Source organism: Coregonus clupeaformis, unplaced genomic scaffold (genome assembly GCF_020615455.1).
Source record: "Coregonus clupeaformis isolate EN_2021a unplaced genomic scaffold, ASM2061545v1 scaf0349, whole genome shotgun sequence".
Classification (NCBI taxonomy): Eukaryota; Metazoa; Chordata; class Actinopteri; order Salmoniformes; family Salmonidae; genus Coregonus; species Coregonus clupeaformis.
In genome coordinates this window covers 312,000-335,151 of record NW_025533804.1, presented here as the reverse complement: position 1 = coordinate 335,151, position 23,152 = coordinate 312,000, and the positions used below count along the sequence as shown (strand labels likewise).

At 42.2% G+C, this 23,152-nt stretch overlaps 1 protein-coding gene across 3 annotated transcripts; it reads right to left on the bottom strand.

Annotated features, from left to right (window-relative positions):
- Positions 1 to 811: 811 nt before the first annotated feature.
- Positions 812 to 17,781, bottom strand: LOC121534895 (prohibitin-2). 3 transcript variants are annotated; one of them, XM_041841510.2, is made up of 12 exons: positions 17,683 to 17,768; positions 17,018 to 17,073; positions 15,210 to 15,339; positions 10,960 to 11,044; positions 10,575 to 10,654; positions 9,530 to 9,714; positions 9,045 to 9,174; positions 5,521 to 5,624; positions 4,046 to 4,123; positions 3,533 to 3,618; positions 2,183 to 2,640; positions 812 to 1,956 (listed from the first exon to the last, which is right to left on the bottom strand). In XM_041841510.2, exons 3-11 carry the CDS (start codon positions 15,301 to 15,303, stop codon positions 2,190 to 2,192), a joined length of 1,293 nt encoding a protein of 430 aa, XP_041697444.2. In that variant the 5' UTR covers positions 15,304 to 15,339; positions 17,018 to 17,073; positions 17,683 to 17,768; the 3' UTR covers positions 812 to 1,956; positions 2,183 to 2,189. The 3 variants fall into 3 exon arrangements, with proteins under 3 accessions (XP_041697444.2, XP_041697443.2, XP_041697445.1); XM_041841509.2 differs by lacking the exon at positions 17,018 to 17,073 and having other exon boundaries at positions 17,683 to 17,781; XM_041841511.2 differs by lacking the exons at positions 2,183 to 2,640; positions 17,018 to 17,073 and having other exon boundaries at positions 17,683 to 17,781.
- Between the last annotated feature and the right edge of the window lie 5,371 nt (positions 17,782 to 23,152).

Here is a 23,152-nt window from a genome sequence, read left to right as displayed (position 1 = left end):
TAGTATTTCTTAAATTAACCAAATCTAAAACGAAGCCAAAGGGTGTGAAAGGTACTACTAAAATATCACGGGGTCAATAAAGCGACAGATAGATCTGAATGTCAATAAATAGTAGCCAGCTAGGTGGGTGCGGGACCTCACGCTGCATGATTCAGCTCATACCGAGACTCCAACTCAGGACCTCTGCTCCCAAACACACTAGACCACCCTCCTGAAGCAGTCCAACCCATCACCCTATTGAAAACGTTATTTTCAATGGCGCAAGGGGCGACACCTCAAATGTTTTGCTGTACAAAATCTAATTTTATGGCATCTGATAGGGTTGGGCAGTATCCAGATTTTCATACCATCATACCGTTTCTGTACCATACCAGGGTATACGGTATTACCGAAAGTGCACACAATTTAGGCAAAGGGATCTTGATCCAGGAGTGGATTTTTAGCTAACAATCCATTCCATGTCATTGCCAAAGAGACAAGCCTTTCTGCCATCTTCAGATATTAACATTCTATTATTAAAATGAGCACGAGGAAGACAGAGGAGTTGATCCTGATTCGATAACCCAAACAGCTTAAACGGTAATGAAACGCATACCGTCAGTATTTCAAAATACCTGGTATATCGCCCAAGCCTAGCATCTGATACACCCCAATTTGTTAAAGTAGCCAGCATAACGGTTATGGAAAACACTGAAATACTTGCTGCAGATTTGTTGCACGGTATCATGACAAATATCACAGGACAGCCTGATATTATTGTAAATGTGGGATTAAACAGATTTGTATCAAGTCTGATGTTAGAGATTACGCATTTTGTGATCCAAAAACATTTATTCAAACCCAATTTGAGTGCTTCAGCCTCTAGTTCGGATTAAGAATACACAGTAATGAAGACCTTTTTCTGGAGCCAAGCAGAAGACGAACAAATGGTTTGAATTGCACTGAACACACAAAAAAAGGGGGGATACATGAACCAAATAAATACATATTTGCATTACATTTATAAGTATTTAGCTGGTGTAACATGATTCGTGACACAGGACATTAAGATTCATTGGTATTCATGACACTGCATTAAACTTGATCGTGAAGATCCGGCATGACACTTAACAGGTATGAAACTGAGGTATATCCAGGACAAAAACTGCTTATGTTGTGTGTTACAGAATACAAATATAGTAATTGTAAATGTATGGAGGAGCCCGTCTCCTGGAATTGTCAGAGTAGGAGTCTATGGTTGGTTCTCCAATGCATGTTGCCGTCACATCTTCATTTAACTAAATAATATAAAGGCAGGGTGGTGATGACACTTGTGGAGAGTAAGAAACCACTGAGTTGCTTCTGCTGTGTAGTTAGTTGATTTAGTGTCCCTATGGAGTTTTGTTAACTCAAACCAGGGCCCATACCCAAAAAGCATCTGAGTAAGAGCGCTGATCTAAGATCAGGTCCCCCTTTCCATATAATATTTTTCAATATGATCTAAAAGGCTAAACTAATGCTACTGTATATCAGCACTCCAACTCTGAGGCTCTGTGAATACAGGCCAAGAGCTAGGCACTGACAAGGAGATAGACATTTGTAGAAACGGTACACTGGTCCTAACAAGTAAGTGCTCCTTTGTGCTGGTCCGTTAGGACCCCGATACAATCCGGTTTAAAAACGCCAAATGGTTTCTATTCATCTGTTCATCATTACATTTTAATACAAGGTAAAACCAGGCAACTGTCTGTAACATGATACCATATGTGGAAAGCCATTTCAAAGACGAATTGAACAGAACATAATTCAAGGAGTGAATGACTGGACAGAAAAACCTGTCTGCATAGGGGTCTTCCAGGACCAGTGTTGAAAACTACTGTGTGGCGAAGAGGTATAACGTGTAAAGATGGCTCAAATTGAAGATAGGGAATGCATACACTCTTCAGGGATGCTTCCCTTTACCTCGGCAACGATAAACTGAAAAAAAGAAAGAAAAGAAGAGTTTCAATAAAAATAAAGAGTAGACCTACATTTTAAGACAAGGCCGTTCACAAGCAATCAGATACAGTTTGATGATATTCTTTGAATATATTTTTAGTTCATCAAATCAAAGGACTATTCTTTCCCATGCATTTTACCAGTACCATCTCGTCAGCATTGGGTAAGAAATTGTCTTAACCCCTCCCCCCCCTCATCCACGCACCCTACGTTCAAGCCTCGCCATTTTGCTCCACGCCCCCAGGACCCGCCGCCGCAATATTGGGGACCAGGTATTCTCCTGCCTCACTCCTCGTCTCTGGAACAACGACCATCTCATGGATCTTCAATTCTTGTTCTTCCTCAATCTCTGGAACAGCCATGCTGACAATTTCAGGGCTCTTCGAGACGTTTTGTTCATCAATCCCTGGAAGCATCTCAGGAACACTGGCCATCTCAGGGGTCTTCAATTCTTCCTCAATCTCTGGAAGTGTCACTGGAACAGCCATGCTCAACATCTCAGGGTTCTTCAATTCTTCCTCAATCTCTGGAAGCGTCTCTGGAACAGCCATGCTCAACATCTCAGGGTTCTTCAATTCTTCCTCAATCTCTGGAAGCGTCTCTGGAACAGCCTTGCTGATAATCTCAGGGCTCATCCAGCCTATTTCTCCCAACCTGCTCAAACTGTTGGGGCAGTTAAAGCAGGCCTTTAAAAAAAAGGTCCAAAGCAGCCGTTTCTATCTTAATATCAAATCATTTCTGGGTAACAATTAAGTACCCTACCATTGATTACTTATAATTAAAATGATTTTTTTTTTAAAGAAACAAATTGCTTCTTAGCAAAAGAGCAATTTCAAGCAGGAAATTTGCTAGGACTGTCTGGGAGTGGTCTGAGTGGGGAAGGGAAATCTGAAAACTAGCTGTTATTGGCAGAGAGATTTGGTACCTTCTTTCTTATTGGTCTATTAAGTACTTTACCACCTGGTTATGTCACCAGGCAGGTCAAAACTCCATCCCACCAAAACAGACTGAAATTTCAGGCTGTCTTTTCTAAAAGTGTTTACACTAAAAGGGCATCATCATAACTTTCACAATATCACAGTATTATTCCAACCTCATAATGTGCAAATATATATCAAACACAGGGAAATCACATTTTTGACTACACTGAGCCTTTAAGGCTTACTTCCACCCCTGGCACACCTTTCCTCTTTCGTCAGTGTGTGTGTGTGTGTGTGTGTGTGTGTGTGTGTGTGTGTGTATATATATATATATTTCTTGTTTGTTATATTTTTTATTTTCATTTCATTTTTAATATGAATATTTATAATTTTTTAAAACTCTAAACCAAAGTGCTTTTAAATGAATAAAATAAATAATAAACAGAATGCATACAGGTCGTGTTCATTAGGGCACACAATGGAAAACGTTTTACAACACGAAAAACAAGAATGAGCGTTTCTTATTGGACAAGTCTAAGTAGTCCCGCCCTGTTTCAGCCTGTCGTCTTCCATTTGGTGCCTAATGAACACAACCCAGGTAAAACAGTCTTTGAGGGGAACAGAAGGGAACATACTTGCTGAAGCTGTTGCTTGTGTTGTCCTGGAGGTTCAACACCAGGTTATCTGCACTCAGGTACACCTTGTTCTGCGACGTCGCCACCTGGAGATCAAACAGTAGTCAGTAGGGTTGGGCGATGTCTGGAATGATACATTGTCCCATCATCCTGTCCAAACATCGTGGATATACGATTGTATTGTAAAAAAAAAATTATCTGTTGCACACAGAGGGGTCAATTTGCGAGAGGAACGCAACTATTCAAATCCAGATGCATCCTGCTATAGAAAGTGGTCATTGTGCACCATCTAGTGGGCTAAGGAAAAAAGAAATCACTATTGCCCTTTTGACCACCCTTCCTTCCTACCTTCTTCACTGATCTCACACAAATTGATAGATGTAACAATGGTTTCATCACATAGCTTTCACCAATCCCACCATGTCTGATTAGTTAAGGGAGGAAGGAAGGATGCAATCTTAAAGTATTTCAACAGGGCCTATGAACGATTAACAAACAACTGGATTTCCGTACCGTCTTGGCAATATTCTGAGCCGCTCGGATCTTCCGGAGTTTCAGGTAGCCAGGGTTCTTTGTCACCGCCTCACCCAACTACAGTTACACAAATAAGAAAAGGCAAATTGGTTAATGTATCCCCATCTTGGTTCCTCAATATACCCCAGAGGGCATAGCCTAGCCCACATCCAGCAGGTTCTACTAGTCTGGCTTTGTCTATGATCCAGCCAGGACACAAATCACATTAGTCAACTCATTAAGTTGTGTCAGTTAAATTACACAAAGTTTTAAAAGGTGAAATGTGGCATGCACACGTCCTAAAAGCACCAGAAAGGTATTTCAAAGAGTGAATAAAATCAAGATAAACCCAGTGCACTTGTTCTTTTCAGTCAATGATGTGTAGACCAGAAATGGTTAATGTTTTTTTTGTTGTTTTTTTTTAAAGGTGAACCTTTAGTTCATTCCATTTTAGACATGGTTAGCTTAACATTTCATGACACAATGAAGGCCGGATGGGCAAAATAAACCTACAAGCAAACAAAGAAGCCTGACAGACATCGGATGTGTTTGAAAACAGCTAGAAACGTAAATAAGCGTCAGTGAGCAAAATGTAGTATCCACTTGATCTCGCCAAACACCTTTCAGAGTGGTCAGAGAGCTTGAAGCAACAAAAATATAGATGTAGACTTTCCAAGGTAGATAGGAGCTCATCACTTTTCTGAGATCTCTGGCATCTTGTTTGAGATGGAACTAAGTTACAACTGATGTAAACAGAGGAACTGAACATCCCGTTGGAGATGTCAAAAATGAAGCATTGTTTTTGATTTTTACAAAATATGGAGATGCATTACTACCTGCCTGTATTGGATTTTTTAAAAGACAAAATCAGTGTACAGTCTCATATCTGCAGTGCATTTCTACCAGCATTACCATCTTATCTAGGGTCGCAAAATTCTGGTAATTTCCCCAGAATTCCCTGGTTTTCCAGAAATCCTGGTTGAAAGCCTCTGGATTTCCTGCTAATTCTGGGAATCTTCCAAATGGGATTTCTGGAAAACTTCCGGAATGTTGTTACACAAATCTTATCTATACACCACTGGAGACTGGTCGCATCTGTGAGATTAAAATTAAGAGCAATAGCTCACTACTGTTTAACCTAAAAACCACAACAAGAGAGTGACGTGCTGCCATAGAAATAGATCAAATAATAATACATCCATTTCTATGGATGCAGCAGTGTGTGTATGGTAGACCAACATGAGTGCAAGGGAAGGGAAAGTGTAACAGCTGGTCCAAATCGCTCCCTAAACCTCCATTTGGCCTTAGCCCTTCAATGTTTGCAGATCTGTAAGGTGGAAGCAATATTGTAGAGGTTCTTCCACTAAACCTATCCAGACCCTTCATATATATATAACATTGAAGGGTTAGGAAGCGATTTGGGACCGGCTTTAGCTGTGCGTGTGGTTGAGTGGAGTCTCCTCTTCAGAGCTCACCATTTTAGCGGCCTCTGCCTCTCCTTCAGCCTGGATGATCTTCTGCCTCTGGTCCTGCAAGGCTTTCTCGACATAGAAGAAGGCCCTCTGCGCCTCCTGCTGGGCTGGGGTGAAAATGCAGAGCGAGGTGATTACGTTACCGTGACCAGAGAAATGGTTCTAGAACTTTCTTTACTACATCAGGCAAACTCAATGAAGCATAGCCTTAAGCTACAGTCCAAGATTTGGAAAGCAGTTCAATGGTCATTGTAATTTTTGATATTTTCCCTTTGATTCTTTAAGAATTTAGGTCTAACTATAGTCTTTCTTTATCATAACCCAAAATATAAGGTTAATTACTCAATTGTTTATACAACAACAAGAAGGTAAACAACTAGTGCATAGCTTCAAATGGTTAAAACTGTGGATATCAGCAGTGAAGAATGTAACCAATTGTAAAATATACCTTAATAGAAAATTACTCAAGTAAAAGTGAAAAGAATTGCTCAAGTAATTGCTAAAATATACTTAAGTATGAAAAGTAAAAAGTATAAATAATTTAAAATTCCTTATATTAAGCAAACATGACAGCACGATTCTCTTTATTAATTTACGGATAGCCAGGGGCACACTCCAACACTGTGGGTCACGTCAGGGGTTCAGGTGGGTTCGAAAAAAAAAGACTTTCAGTGTAAACTTAAAACGACTAAAACACATAATGTACCTCGTACCCGGCTCAATAAGGGGGCAAAAGCGGGCTTAGCCCCCTCAGTTGAAACTTGTGCCGTTTTAGTTTTATGTCCCTATATAAAAATAGCTAAAAAGTTCTAATGATTGAGGTTGCCGCAAAATATGTATCGTCGCTGCTCGGTGTCAGCACAATGGACAGAGCGTGTCGCGGTGTGTGTAGGGGGGCTATAGAAAGCCACTGGGATGCAGGGTTTCCGTTAGCCGGTATTTGCTGGCTTTTGGCCGATAAAATAAATTAAAAAGCCGATAAATACAATTGTAGCCGGCCAAACTGTCCGGGGCTGCCCTGCTGCTGAGGAGAGAGAACGCGAGAGAGGAGCCTTGGCCTAGGCTACTACTGTTTGCAAAGGGAGGTATTTATCATTGTAGTAAAACGAAAGTTAGAGTACGCCTATAGTGAAAAGCCTACAGGGCAGGACTCCAGACTGCGACCCTTTAGTCGCATCTTTGCGACCCTTTGACACCTGGCTGTGGGAGCACTTTATTTTATTTTATTGGTTGCATCGGTGCGGGCTGCAGATTCATTCACCTCACTAAAAACATCCTATTTTTTAGGAGGCTTTTACCATTATTTGGTCAAACAGTGAAGTACATTATCCTCATGATTCCTGTAATGAATTGTTTTTGGAAAGTAAAAACCAATAAAACATTAAGCTATAAAGTTTTGCATATGCTACAGATCCAAACAAGGAATAGTGTTTTTGAAATTAGTTATAGGCTGTTTTTAAGGACACGTAAATGTGGCTCCTCTGAAAAGGTAAGAAACAATCTAGCTGGTTGTTTTATCAAAATCTTGCTTTTGGATGTAGGGCGCTGTCCATGGTGCTGATAGAGCGCAGCAGAGATTTCACGCCAACCGGTCACTTCTTGGTCAAAAGCATTTGAACGTATGTTTATTGTGGTATAGCGTGATTGATATAAGCAGAGTTCTATATAATCCCAATGCAAGACCCAAATGACGACACTGTGTATAGGTACATATCAGTATGTTTAATCATAGAAATAGATACATTCTAAATATTAAAGGTTTTCTTGGTAGACTATTGGTTTTTGTGGTTGTAAATGGACCTGTACGTATTGGAAACGTGTTTATGGTAGGCTGGCATTGCTAAATTTTTTATATGGGTCGAACTTGATTCGCAGAAGTGTATTGTGCCATATCACAACGGGTTGCTGAACTCATGAGCGGCAGGAGGCACTGTAGTAGGCCGTTTTGGTTATTTGGATCTCCATTCACCTTCAGTTTACTGCGTTTGGGTCACCAAGATCACTTTGTGTCTAAAAGCAAGCAGAGATCTACTGCTCAGATTAATTTTTTTTGATGACTTTAAAAAACATAAATATATATAAGCCTATGCAACATTAACCTATTAAAAACAGTTCTGTAGCAATGAGGTTTACGCAGTAGGCTACAGGCCCAATACATTATCACTGCATATTGGCTATTTTAAAATTTTTATTTTATTCATTTAGCAGACGCTCTTATCCAGAGCGACTTACAGTTAGTGAGTGCATACATTTTCATACACTTGCCCTGCCAACGTTGTTCTTCTCAGACCATTTTGAAATTATATTTCAAAATTGTAGGTATATGATCACACTGGTAATAGATAATTTGTTTTATTACTTGTGAAGCACAGAGAGCATAATAATTTGCTGTTCTTATTTTACTGGACTGATGGCCTGCATCTGATGGTCAGTCTGAGGGGAGGGAGCAATGATCAACAACCAACTTGACAGAGCTTGTAGAATTTCATCTAATAATAATGTGCACATTTTGTACAATCCAGGTGTGCAAAGCTCTTAGAGACTTATCCAGAAAGACTCACAGCTGTAATCGCTGCCAAAGGTCATTCTAACATGTATTGACTCAGGGGGTTGAATACTTACCTAATCAAGATGTATTGTTTTTATTTTTTATGTTAGAATTTTTCTTCCACTTTGACATTACAGAATATTTTGTGTAGATCGTAAAAAATAAAATAATCACAATTAAATAATTGTAATCCTACTTTGTAACAACAAAATGTGGAAAGTCAAGGTAGAACAATCTGAACACTGTATCATTCAATTTCAACAAAGCCCCAAAAAATGTGCCCCCTCGCCGATTTCAACTGCCCCCTTAGTCACTTTATCCTGCCGCCAGTCTGATGGACCTAAATAATTTTCAATATTAGCCTTTGAGAATTTACAATCAACAAAATAAAAGCTAGACAATCAGGCCCCCATTGATTTTGTTTGAATGTTTGAGCATAAGAACACAGCATTAGCCATGTCAAAATGCGTACAATTGTAGGAAATTAGCTTAACTGCAAAAAAGATCAAGCTCCACGGCAAAATGTATAGAATTGCAGGAAATTGGCTTTAAAATGGCAACATTTTCTTTCAGCTCCATGGCAGGATGTGTGGAATTGCAGGAGATTAGCTTTGAAACAGCATTTTTTTCTCTGCTGCCAAGATAATATTTTTTACTTATTCTTTCCCCACTGTATGTTTTTTCACCGCTCAACAATTATGGTGGGTCGTGACTCAAAAGACACTTCAATTGGTGGGTCACGAAGCAAAAATATTTGGGGAACCCCTGATCTAGAGTGCAGTCTATGATTTTGAGTGGTTACATTTCCCCAGTCCCATCCCTCAGCTGTATACCAAAACAATGGGGACCCAGTTTAGTTTTTCAAATACCAGAATGTAGTTTTTAGTATTTGAAAGATTTTAAATCCTATAGGGTTCTGGTAAAAAAAAGTAGTCTACTATATACGGAATAGCGAGGGTATGAGCGTGGGCCTCCTCACCGACTTGCTTGGCTTCCACGGCGGCTGTGTACTCCCTGCTGAAGCTCAGCTCGGTGATGGCCACGTCATCCAGGATGATGTTGAAGTCCTTGGCCCGTTCAAAGAGCTCCCGCCGAATCATCAGGGACACCTAATGACAGAAGAACCCTTTTAGTTCCATTGGTCCATCATTCTAAAACACATTTCGATTGGAAAAGAAACTATAAAAACCTGTTCCAAGTGAGAAGGCCATTACTGAGCTCAATTCGTTAAAGTACATTCAGTATGCTGCAAGTGCATGGAGCCAGGACAAATGTTGTGTACAGTTTTGCATAATGCAGAAAACTTCTTCAGACTCATTTATTTAACAAAATGAATGGTGATAAAGTGCATACCGGTAGTGCAAAAGTTTAATAGAGCAACTACCTAGCTCTACTACAACTTTACCATAGCACTTTATCACTTTAAGAGAAACAGCATTCCCAAAACCACCCCTTCCTGTATACCTGAGCTCTCTGTGTGATGAGCTGCGAGGCGTTGAACTTGGCCACCACACTCTTCAGCACCTCATTGACAATGGAGGGCAGCACCTTCTCATCGTAGTCCTTGCCCAGCTGCTGGTACATGGCAGGTAGGTTGGAGGCCACAGGACGGGACAGCACACGCAGGGCGATGTTCACCATCTGCAGGTCTGTACCGGGACAGAGACAATAATGGGGAGGAGAGTCAGTGCCATTTTAGGTGATTTTCTAGACGCAATAGTGGAAAGGTGTCTTCCACATTTAACCCAACCCCTTTGAATCAGAGAGGTACGGGGGGCTGCCTTAATCAACGTCCATGTCATTCGCATCCGGGGAGCAGTTTTTTGGGGTTAACTGCCTTGCTCTAGGGCAGAACAGCAGATTTTTCCATCTTGCCGGCTCGGGATTCAAACCAGCAACCTTTTGGTAAATGCTCCAACGCTCTTAACCACTAGGCTAAAATGGTTGTAAATATCACAGTGGGCCTTTAACATAGCCTCCACTCACTGTTTGCCAGTCTTTCCTTCTCTATGAAAATAATGAATGTTCTTTATCCAATATTTCTTCCACTTGCCTCACTGCACCCAGGAGGCAAGACAATGTTTTGAATACATTCTGTACTGACACCACAGCAATAACAAAATAAATAAATTAAATCCATCCTGCCAAGGAATCAATGTGTTGCAATAACAACAGCAGGAATAATGGACCTCGTTACAATTCAGTAGATGTGGATCTAGTTTTAGTGGATGTCATTCTCTACAAATATACAGTTTAGAATGGCCCAGGCCACTGAATGAAGTGCTGTTGTTAAGTCCTTAATCAAATCACAAAAAGGACTGTTTTAAAAAGGTACAGTTTGTTCCTAGATGTGTTCCATCTAACAAAACTGAATAGAATCTCATATGCTACAAACAAGATAAGGTTTTATTTGATCCCAAGACACAGGATCATTTTGACCAGGATTAAATGTTCTGAAAAAAAAAAAACTGTCCACTGCAGACACAAAAAAAGTGTAGCATCAAATCACCTTTGCTTCCGGTTAGGGATGATATCTTTCTTGGTCTCGCCCTTATGTCATAGATGACAGGGTACTGGAACCATGGCATCCTGTTAACGAGAATGTAGAATTAGGATAGCCTTGTTTAAACAGTCCACCAAAGACATGGATCACCCTCATCCCCCGCTGTGAAAACAGTTCAGGGTCGTTCGTGTTCATTAGGGCACACAACAGAAAACATTAAAACGTTTTGCAAAGGAAAACGAACATGAGTTTCTTATTGGACATGTGCAGGTAGTCCTTCCCTATTTCAGTCAGTTTTCTTCCATTATGAGCCTAATGAACACGACCAAACTCTGCACTGCCAGTCAAAGAGGTCAAATGTGAGAGGTCAGCGATAATGAAGGACACCTACCTAAAGTGGAGCCCCTCAGCGAGTACCGTGTCCATCTGCATCCCACCAATCCTGTTGAAGATTATGGCCCTCTGACCACCTTCCACTGAGGAGAAAAGGAACAACTCATTTAAAACCAGTTGCAATACAGTCTATCAATGACGATTCAAACATGTGATCCAGGGGTAATGAGGATGTAAAGACATACGCGCAACTAGTCCCCCACTGATGCAATAGTGTTAATAGAAAATGTCTGACAACTCCCCGGGATAGCCGTGTGAATGAAGGTTGAATTGCGGGAGGGGTCCGTACTGTTTGACAAGCAAGAGACAACACTGCTCTTTCTCAATGCCTTTCCTCTACTCGCGTCCTCTCTCTTTAAGTCGCATTGGAGAACATCCAATAACTCTACTTTTGAACCTTTCCTCCAATGTATTTGAGAAGGTGGTGAGTAAAGGAGAGAGGAATCGAGTTAAGATTGAGAAAGAGCCCTTGGGTCCTTGTAGCGCAGTGTTGTCTCTAGTCTGTCAAGCAGTAAGGTCACCCTCCCCCAATTCTCCTTTAATTTACAATGTTATCCCAGCTAAAGGTTGTCCATTACCATTTAAAAAGGTAGAGTCAGCAATGCATGACATAAATAGCAATATACGGTTGATTTCCACAACAACTTTGAGCATTGAAGTGCGAGGCTAAACTTGGTCTTACAGCGATCACGTTGTAAGTATAGGCACAAAACTCTGTGATAGGGAAGAGGGTGGTAAGTTGAGCCAACCCTTGTTTCTATGAAACCATACACAAAATGTATCATGTGACCAAATATTTAGGAAGAGGTCATCATTTCATGAGTCTGAAGGAAGAAACCACATGGAAAAAGTGCTAAGCAAGTTCGGTCCAAAAAACAGATTTTCACAAAGTCAAATTAATGTGTTTTAGATTTCATGATGCTTGTATCTAAACCAAAGTAGATCATTTCAAGATGTTTTGTACATCTGTTGGGGTCTCTATAAGCTACAATATGGAGGTCCTAAAAGCCAGGGTTGTGGATTCGATTCCCATGGAGGACCAGTACGTAAATGTATTCACTCACCACTGTAAGTCGCTCTGGATAAGAGCGTCTGCTAAAATAATTAATGTTTTCATGTAGCATGAAAGTGCATCCTTGTAGCTGTGTGGGCTAATATAGTCAAAATGTTTGCCTTGGGGTAAGTCACACCAATGGCCACCATTCCCCATACAAATGATGATTAAATAAATATATATATATATATATGGGATGTAATGATTCACCGATACGCTTCAGTCTCCGATTCAAATGTTTAAGATGCAAGTGCGTCGGTCCCCGGACCCCAAACCGATCAAAATGTAGCATGCTTTAGTCAGAAAATGTATTTAAAAACATTACAAAATCACCAGTTCACTATTTTTTGTGGGGGGGGGGGGCTCAATTGGTAGGGCATGGCGCTTGTAACGCCAGGGTAGTGGGTTCGATCCCTGGGACCACCCATACGTAAAAATGTATGCACGCATGACTAAGTCGCTTTCGGATAAAAGCGTCTGCTAAATGGCATATTATTATTATTATTATTATATTACATTACATTCTACCTTCCGAAAATACCTCATCTTTTGTGAGCACTAATGCGTCCTCTCTCCTTCAGTGTCAAACTGCATGTAACTGTATTGACCTACAAGTCATTTTGCATGACGAACAACCCCAGGCAATGCCCAGCTTCGCGCACTATGCCCAGCTTCGCGCACTATGCCCAGCTTCGCGCACTATGCCCAGCTTCGCGCGCTGACCAACGCGAGGTAGGCAGCCTGTTCCTGATCTTGCACATCTGTGCAGCACCTTCAGCATTCAAATGCTAAAGCGGCTTGCGTGATTAGGTTTTATTTAGTTGAGTGACAACCTATGTAATTTTCTAGGTTATGGTTCTCTATGTTCAGTTGAAAATGGTGTTTCACCGGGAATAAAAAGTAAGCTACCGGGAAACAACTCTCAACTGGCTATACCTGCTGAACGGGGCTTACAATAGATTTTATTTGGATTGTTCAGATTCACCATCTGCAATAGTTTTGCTTTAAACAATCAGTGTATATGGTCATTTTTAGACAGGGTAAAGTAAGTCATTTCTTAACGAGGACACCAATCAATTTTGCATGGCCTAAGCGAGAGGAGATCACTTCTTAAACTTCCAAGTGGTAAAATCCAAAGTTGAATATTTACCACATTGGCTATGTCATAGCTAAGTTGTAAACGATAAATATGGATACATTACTAGCTCAAACATTTACATCTGCAATAATTACAAGTTGAATTAATGGGTGATGGTGATTTCAGAACCCCCAAAACATATGCTACACTGCCCTCTCTAATCTGATAGTGGGGTGGTACATCCCTAGTCTTCTTTATGGCTCAGCTCAGGTGCCTGTATAATTTAGTACATACATCATTTACACACACAAACAGAGAAGTCAGCTCAGACAGATCCAGCTCATGAACTCCATCAGCAGCAGATTTTAAATTTAGAATGGAAAATGAATGTGTTTACGCAACAAATGTTAGTACATCGATTTGTTTTCTAATCAAACCAAATATTTTCAAACTAAAACGTATTGTTCCTGTATCGTAGCCCATGTATCTAAATACTAAAAGATATGCATCTTTCCCTTTCAAGACGATGCAATACGTATCTAGATACATGGGCTCCGATACAGGAACGATACGTTTTAGTTTGAAATTATTCTGTGCAATTTGGTTTGATTAGAGAACTCGTTTATGCAACATTTGTTGATTTATTGATCAGCATTTTGATATGCTCGGAAAAGATATCTGATACATCGAAGCGAACAAGAGAAGACCTTTCCTCAAGCTCTGGGAGCGAAACTGAAAAGGAAGCTGCAGTCTTTACAGTTGAAGAAGTCCGAAGTTTACATACACCTTAGCCAAATACATTTAAACTCAGTTTTTCACAATTCTTGACATTTAATCCTGGTAAAAATTCCCTGTCTTAGGTCAGTTAGGATCACCACTTTATTTTAAGAATGTGAAATGTCAGAATAATTAGGAGAGAATTATTTATTTCAGCTTTTATTTCCTTCATCACATTCCCAGTGGGTCAGAAGTTTACATACTCAATTAGTATTTGGTAGCATTGCCTTTAAAAAATTGTTTAACTTGGTTGAACGTTTTGTGTAGCCTTCCACAAGCTTCCCACAATAAGTTGGGTGAATTTTGGCCCATTCCTCCTGACAGAGGTGGAGTAACTGAGTCAGGTTTGAAGGCCTCCTTGCTCGCATACGCTTTTTCAGTTCTGCCCACAAATGTTCTATAGGATTGAGAAGCCATTTTGCCACAACTCTGGAAGTATGCTTGGGGTCATTGTCCATTTGGAAGACCATTTTGCGACAAAGCTTTAACTTCCTGACTGATGTCTTGAGCTGTTGCCGTGACACACAGGGGTGACAGCATCATGCTGTGGGGGTGCTTTGCTGCAGGAGGGCCTGGTGCACTACACAAAATAGATGGCATCACGAGTAAGGAAATTATGTGGATATACTGAAGCAACAGCTGACTAAAAATGTTTATGCAGGCAAACGCTTGCACTGGTTTTAGTAACATGCATTGTAATTTAGCAAGCTAGCTGGCTAGTTATAACAACCTTATCTCATGCAAGCACATGGACTAAAGGAACTGCACCAACTGTCTTGCTTTTTGTAGATTGCATATTTCGGAAAACGAACTAAACCGACACATAATAGGCCCAGACAGTAACAGTGTTATTTTTGTATTAAGTCAAAGACGAGTTCACTTATGCGCCAGTCCAGCACTAGCTAACAGCTGTTAGCACATCAGCAGCAAAGGATTGCTAGCTAGCTAGGCTAACTACCACCCTGCTGGCTAGCTTTTCAATGGTTACCTAGCCAGTTAACTATCCAGCTAAGTGAGGACATGATAAGGACAACCCTGCTTGCTTGGTGAAGTGTACTTTTGATTATTTAAATGCTCTGGCAGTGCAGGCTACTCACCGTCAAACCACCATACTCTCACGTTATAACCTAGGGCTGAATGATATTCAATGAGCAGCTCACATAGCGTGCCCTCTTCAGGCAACCATTGAACATTAAAGCATTTGATTCGCAGAAGTATTTGTTCATTCTATCGGCGCTTTATCCGTAGAATAAAGACTGATACAAATATATATCGGTGAAAGGCTAATATCAGTCAAACGATACATTGGTCAGGCTCTAATAGTATGTCTTGTCCTTACCTGTGTAGGTGGCTTCCTTGACTCCATAGGCAAGTGCTCCTGCCCCTATAAGCAGCTTGACCCCGAGACCTGCACCCTTTGGACCAGAGCCCATTCTGCTAGCAATCTGCCTCAACTGCCCTAGCAAACCCTGTAAGATGGAGGGAGAGAAAACTTAAAACAATGGCAGCTTACAGGTCAGTCACAGACATCAGAGATGACATCAGTCACAGTGGTAGCTAGCTGGACTTTAAGAGCATGTGGTTATCACATAAGAGCGAGCGTACTTCAAAATAGATTGTGTAACATGATCTACTACTAGCAAAATCTGTAGCTAGTGTTATTATGGTCTGATTAAAATCAGGCTCTAATACACAATTAATTGGTATATACAGCCCAAGACGTGTGCAAAATCGTAAAATGTTCCTTACAAGCCACAATATTGAATAAAATTACATTTAAAGTTACGATACCGGTAGTGCAGTTTTTCCTTTTGCTGCTTGAAATTTGACAAAATAACTACTTCTGGGGGGGAATGGCCCTAGCCCTAACCCTCCGATCCAACAGGTCCCAGACATGCTCAATGGGATTGAGATCCGGGCTCTTCGCTGGCCATGGCAGAACACTGACATTCCTGTAGTACAGGAAATCACACACAGAACAAGCAGTATGGCTGGTGGCATTGTCATGCTGGAGGGTCATGTCAGGATGAGCCTGCAGGAAGGGTACCACATGAGGGAGGAGGATGTCTTCCCTGTAACGCACAGCGTTGAGATTTCCTGCACTGACAAGCTCAGTCCGATGATGCTGTGACACACCGCCCCAGACCATGACGGACCCTCCACCTCCAAATCGATCCCGCTCCAGAGTACAGTCCTCGGTGTAACGCTCATTCCGTCGACGATAAACGCGAATCCGACCATCACCCCTGGTGAGACAGGGAGAGCACTTTTTGCCAGTCCTGTCCAGCGACTGTGGGTTTGTGCCCATAGGCAACGTTGTTGCCGGTGATGTCTGGTGAGGACCTGCCTTACAACAGGCCTACAAGCCCACAGTCTAGCCTCTCTCAGCCTATTGCGGACAGTCTGCGCACTGATGGAGGGATTGTGCATTCCTGGGGTAACTTGGGCAGTTGTTGCCATCCTGTACCTGTCCCGCAGGTGTGATGTTCGGATGTACCGATCCTGTGCAGGTGTTGTTACACATGGTCTGCCACTGTGAGGACGATCAGCTGTCCGTGCTGTCTCCCTGTAGCGCTGTCTTAGGCGTCTCACAGTACAGACATTGCAATTTATTGCCCTGGCCACATCTGCAGTCCTCATGCATCCTTGCAGCATGCCTAAGGCACGTTCACGCAGATGAGCAGGGACCCTGGGCATCTTTCTTTTGGTGTTTTTCAGAGTCAGTAGAAAGGCCTCTTTAGTATCCTAAGTCTTCATAACTCCACAGGTGCATGTTCATTAATTGTTTATGGTTCATTGAACAAGCATGGGAAACAGTGTTAAACCCTTTACAATGAAGATCTGTGAAGTTATTTGGATTTTTACGAATTATCTTTGAAAGACAGGGTCCTGAAAAGGGGACGTTTCTTTTTTTGCTTAATAAATATATATAGCTTCATTTACTCTGATTTAAAAAATGGTAATTGGCATCAATATAGAAATCATACAAGACTACAAATGCACGTCATCTCTACCTTTGCTAACAGGTATTGTGTCAATTTAAAACTTGCACAAGACAGTTCACAGAATTGTCCATTTAAAGAAATGTACCCAATTTATTCATTACTACATTTAACTAACATTAGATAGTACATCATAGATTCTTACCTTAGGCTCGATTCGGCAGTCTCGTTATCAAAACGTCACGCCAGGGTAAGCCGACACTAAACAGAGACCATAAGTGTTTCTAAAATCCCATATGGGAAAATTGAATGGTGGAAAAACGATTACAACCATTTCCCTGTTTGACCGCTAGGTTCTATTGGCATTATAACACCTCCACTGTGGAGCTCTATTTTATCTCAAATTTCGAGCTGCAGAAGGCAAAACTGCACAGACATCCAGTACGAGTTTATTGTAATTTTATTCAACATTCTGGCTTGTAAGGAACGTTTACGATTTTGCACACGTCTCAGTTACAAAACAAGGGGGTGTGGACTAACGTTAGTAGCTAGCAAAGATACTCAAATGGGTAAGCTCGCGCGTGCAGTATACTTGCAACAGCACGAGGCATTTGGACGTCGTACTCAGTAACTGTGATATTAGCTATTTTAGCCTGCCTTTCTATAAGAATCTAAATGGTCTACCTCACAAGTTGCTTGCGAGCTATCATTCAAAAGCTTATGCTAGGTTGCAAAGCTAGCTAACATGGTTGCCTCTACGGCGTTCCGTTTATGTTCATTATTGCATAAGTTATTGCACCAAGTTAATTACACAATAAATCATGTAGCTAGTGTATTCACTAGCTGCTAAAAAGGATGGGGTCAACTTACACCGGGCTCTTTATTCGCCATGCTGCGGACTTGTTGGAAAACGTAATTTGAAATGAATCCAAGGTCGCGTGTGTTGAAAGAAGCACTTCCTGTGGGTGGAGCGTCATTGAAAATGTAGTATTTATTTATTTAGGCTAGCTAAACACAGCTGCTGCAAAAAGGCTCAAATTGCATGCATTCCAGTATGCTGCCATTCCAGTATGCTGAAATTGTTAAATTATTTTAAAAAATCGGAGGTAAAGCAATGGTCTCATTCTGAAATGTACAGAAGTTGAATTCACTGAAGACAATTACATTTTACACATACATTTGGGTCAAATTTATTCAGTCCCTACATGGTCTATTGGCCCCTATCAGTCTCTAAAGCCTTGTTCACACTGGCAGTTTGAAGTGACTCAATTGTTTTGTATGATCTTTTTCCTGCAGTCGGAACAGCCAAAAAGCACATGGAATCAAGATATTTCTAACCACATTTCAAACCACCTTCATAGGTGGTTTGAAATTAGATACAAATCTGATTCCTGCCATATGACTTGTGTCTGAATGGTCAGATCTGATTTATTTGTCCTCAAGTGGTTTGTAGACTAATTTGATATATCTTGTTACTTGCTAGCTACTCTGTTGACAGTTTGACAAGAACAACACTAACTTGTTAATTGTTTACAAACAAATGAGTGAATGTGCTAGCAAGCTAAACAGCTACCTAGCTAGCTAGTTGACTGCTGTCGCTAGCCAAAAAGGTTTTGAAAGTTGGATCATCTTATCCTTTGAGGCTTTAAAAGTGTTCTTACACTATGATTTTGAACATTCAAAGCAACTGGGAGACTTCCATGGCAGGCATAGAGTTGTTGTGCGTAAAACCAGTCTATTAATGCCAAATAATACAGTCAGTCCACCCTCAAAACACTAGCTTACTAGGGATTGTTTCATTATGCAGTGTAGTCTACGATCTATAGCTATATAGCCTACCATATTTAGCTGCTATTTACAGTGAGGGAAAAAAGTATTTGATCCCCTGCTGATTTTGTACGTTTTCCCACTGACAAAGAAATTATCAGTCTATAATTTTAATGGTAGGTTTATTTGAACAGTGAGAGACAGAATAACAAACAAAAAATCAAGAAAAACCCATGTCAAAAATGTTATAAATTGATTTGCATTTTAATGAGGGAAATAAGTATTTGACCCCCTCTCAATCAGAAAGATTTCTGGCTCCCAGGTGTCTTTTATACAGGTAACGAGCTGAGATTAGGAGCACACTCTTAAAGGGAGTGCTCCTAATCTCAGCTTGTTACCTGTATAAAAGACACCTGTCAACAGAAGCAATCAATCAATCAGATTCCAAACTCTCCACCATGGCCAAGACCAAAGAGCTCTCCAAGGATGTCAGGGACAAGATTGTAGACCTACACAAGGCTGGAATGGGCTACAAGACCATCGCCAAGCAGCTTGGTGAGAAGGTGACAACAGTTGGTGCGATTATTCGCAAATGGAAGAAACACAAAATAACTGTCAATCTCCCTCGGCCTGGGGCTCCATGCAAGATCTCACCTCGTGGAGTTGCAATGATCATGAGAACGGTGAGGAATCAGCCCAGAACTACACGGGAGGATCTTGTCAATGATCTCAAGGCAGCTGGGACCATAGTTACCAAGAAAACAATTGGTAACACATTACGCCGTGAAGGACTGAAATCCTGCAGCGCCCGCAAGGTCCCCCTGCTCATGAAAGCACATATACAGGGCCGTCTGAAGTTTGCCAATGAACATCTGAATGATTCAGAGGAGAACTGGGTGAAAGTGTTGTGGTCAGATGAGACCAAAATCGAGCTCTTTGGCATCAACTCAACTCGCCGTGTTTGGAGGAGGAGGAATGCTGCCTATGACCCCAAGAACACCATCCCCACCGTCAAACATGGAGGTGGAAACATTATGCTTTGGGGGTGTTTTTCTGCTAAGGGGACAGGACAACTTCACCGCATCAAAGGGATGATGGACGGGGCCATGTACCGTCAAATCTTTGGATGAGAACCTCCTTCCCTCAGCCAGGGCATTGAAAATGGGTCGTGGATGGGTATTCCAGCATGACAATGACCCAAAACACACGGCCAAGGCAACAAAGGAGTGGCTCAAGAAGAAGCACATTAAGGTCCTGGAGTGGCCTAGCCAGTCTCCAGACCTTAATCCCATAGAAAATCTGTGGAGGGAGCTGAAGGTTTGAGTTGCCAAATGTCAGCCTCGAAACCTTAATGACTTGGAGAAGATCTGCAAAGAGGAGTGGAACAAAATCCCTCCTGAGATGTGTGCAAACCTGGTGACCAACTACAAGAAACGTCTGACCTCTGTGATTTCCAACAAGGGTTTTGCCACCAAGTACTAAGTCATGTTTTGCAGAGGGGTCAAATACTTATTTCCCTCATTAAAATGCAAATCAATTTATAACATTTTTGACATGCGTTTTTTCTGGATTTTTGTTGTTGTTATTCTGTCTCTCACTGTTCAAATAAACCTACCATTAAAATTATAGACTGATCATGTCTTTGTCAGTGGGCAAACGTACAAAATTAGCAGGGGATCAAATACTTTTTTCCTTCACTGTAGGTGCTATTTATAAAGGAGAAATTAAGGAGAATGAGAGGCTCATCACTCCCCCCTCTTTTATGCTGCTGCTACTCTCTGTTTATCATCTATGCATAGTCACTTTAACGTTTACATTTTAGTAATTTAGCAGACGCTCTTATCCAGAGCGACTTACAGTTAGTGAGTGCATACATTTTATTTTATTTTTATACTGGAATCGAACCCACAACCCTGGCGTTGCAAATGCCATGCTCTACCAACTGAGCTACATCCCTGCCGGCCATTCCCTCCCCTACCCTACCCTGGACGACGCTGGGCCAATTGTGCGCCGCCCCATGGGTCTCCCGGTCGCGGCCGGCTACGACAGAGCCTGGATTCAAACCAGGATCTCTAGTGGCACAGCTAGCACTGCGATGCAGTGCCTTAGACCACTGCGCCACTCACTGTACCTACAGTACATGTACAAACATTTTATTACCCAATTACCTCGACTAACCGGTGCCCCCGCACATTGACTCTGTACCGGTACCCCCTGTATATAGCCTCGCTGCTGTTATTTTACTGCTTTTATTTTGTACTTATCTATTGTTTACTTAACACTTATATTTTTCTTAAAACTGCATTGTTGGTTAAGGGCTTGTAAGTAAGCATTTCACTGTAAGGTCTACACCTGTTGTATTCCGCGCATGTAACAATTGCAATTTGATTTGATTTGAAGATGTTGCAGAACTGATGTATTTGAAACACTACTCCCTTCTGCCCAGTTTCTCTGATGTTGTTAAGGCAATCAAGCAGTTTTTACCATCCCTGTTACTGTCGCTTCTGCAGAGAGATCGTTTTCTAAACTAAAACTCATAAAGAACTACCTAAGAAGCTCTCGGTCTGATATGCGCTTTTGAACACCTGAGTAAGCTCCACATTTATTGCACTGGTGCCGTCGTAGCCTTGACCACGGCATTTGTTCATCGATATTCCCTTACTTTCAATCAGTTAAATTTGTTATTTTTCCAATGCCTGAGGTACTTTTTCAGTCACATTCCTGAAGCCCAAGAAAAAAACACTTCCTAGTACATATGGAAATGAACAAGGTTTATGACTTTTTGGAGAGTTACTGTCAAAATGATTTATTTGACAGTAACATGACAGGCGCATAGGCCCCCAGAGCTCGTAGGTCCCACCGCCCCCCCCCCCTTGCGGGGGCTGTGTGTGATGAGGTGATTACGAAGGAGTCAGGCGCAGTAGGGTAAATCACAGAATAACAGATTTATTCTGAAACACAGAGTTACGCAGTAATGCATCAAAACACTCCAGGGTACAAAACAGCACTGGAAAATACAAGGCACACGGTGAATATTCCTGGCGATACAAAATACACGGAGCTCCACCGAGCTTCTCTATCCTCCACAATAAACAATCACACACAAAGACAAGGGGGCAGAGGGAACACTTATACAGGTACTGATGAGGGGATATGAACCAGGTGTGTGTAATAAACAAGACAAAACAAATGGAATGATGAGATGAGGAGCGGCAGTGCCTAGAAGGCCGGTGACGACGAACTCCGAAGCCTGCCTGAACAAGGAGAGGTGGCAGCTTCGGAGGAAGTCGTGACAGTACCCCCCCTTGACGCGCAGCTCCAGCAGCGCGCCGACACAGGCCTCGGGGACGGCCAGGAGCACGCGGAGCAGGGCGAGCCGGATGGCGACGGTGGAAATCCCGCAATAGGGAAGGATCGAGGATATCCCTCACCGGAACCCAGCACCGCTCCTCCGGACCGTACCCCTCCCACTCCACGAAGTACTGAAGGCCCCCTACCCGACGCCTCGAATCCAGGATGGAACGGATTGAGTATGCTGGGGCCCCCTCGATGTCCAGAGGGGGCGGAGGAACCTCCCGCACCTCATACTCCTGGAGCGGACCAGCCACCACTGGCCTGAGGAGAGACACATGGAACGAGGGGTTAATATGGTAATCTGGAGGAAGTAATAACCTATATTTTACATTTACATAATTTAGCAGACGCTCTTATCCAGAGCGACTTACAAATTGGTGCATTCAACTTATGATAGCCAGTGGGACAACCACCTTTTTTTTATGGGGGGTGGGGGAAGAAGGATTACTTTATACTCTTCCAGGTATTCCTTAAAGAGGTAGGGTTTCAAGTGTCTCCGGAAGGTGGTCAGTGACTCCGCTGTCCTGGCGTAGTGGGGGAGCTTGTTCCACCATTGGGGTGCCAGAGCAGCGAATAGCTTTGACTGGGCTGAGCGGGAACTGTGCTTCCGTAGAGGTAGGGGAGCTAGCAGGCCAGAGGTGGATGAACGTAGTGCCCTCTTTGGGTGTAGGGTCTGATCAGAGCCTGAAGGTAAGGAGGTGCCGTTCCCCTCACAGCTCCATAGGCAAGCACCATGGTCTTGTAGTAGATGCGAGCCTCAACTGGAAGCCAGTGGAGTGTGCGGAGGAGCGGGGTGACATGAGAGAACTTGGGAAGGTTGAACACCAGACAAGCTGCAGCGTTCTGGATGAGTTGTAGGGGTTTAATGGCACAGACAGGGAGCCCAGCCAACAGTGAGTTGCAGTAATCCAGTCGGGAGATGACAAGTGCCTGGATTAGGACCTGTGCCGCTTTCTGTGTAAGGTAGGGTCGTACTCTGCGAATGTTGTAGAGCATGAACCTGCAGGATCGGGTCACCGCTTTGATGTTAGCGGAGAACGACAGGGTGTTGTCCAGGGTCACGCCAAGGTTCTTTGCACTCTGGGAGGAGGACGTATGTTTCCATAGCCTCCGTTTTCGCCTGCGACAGGGGATATACATGACTCCTGGGCGGCACAGTGTCTAACCGGAGGTGGTGGTAATTTGGTTGCCTGCGTTTTGGAAAACGCTTGCGCCAAAT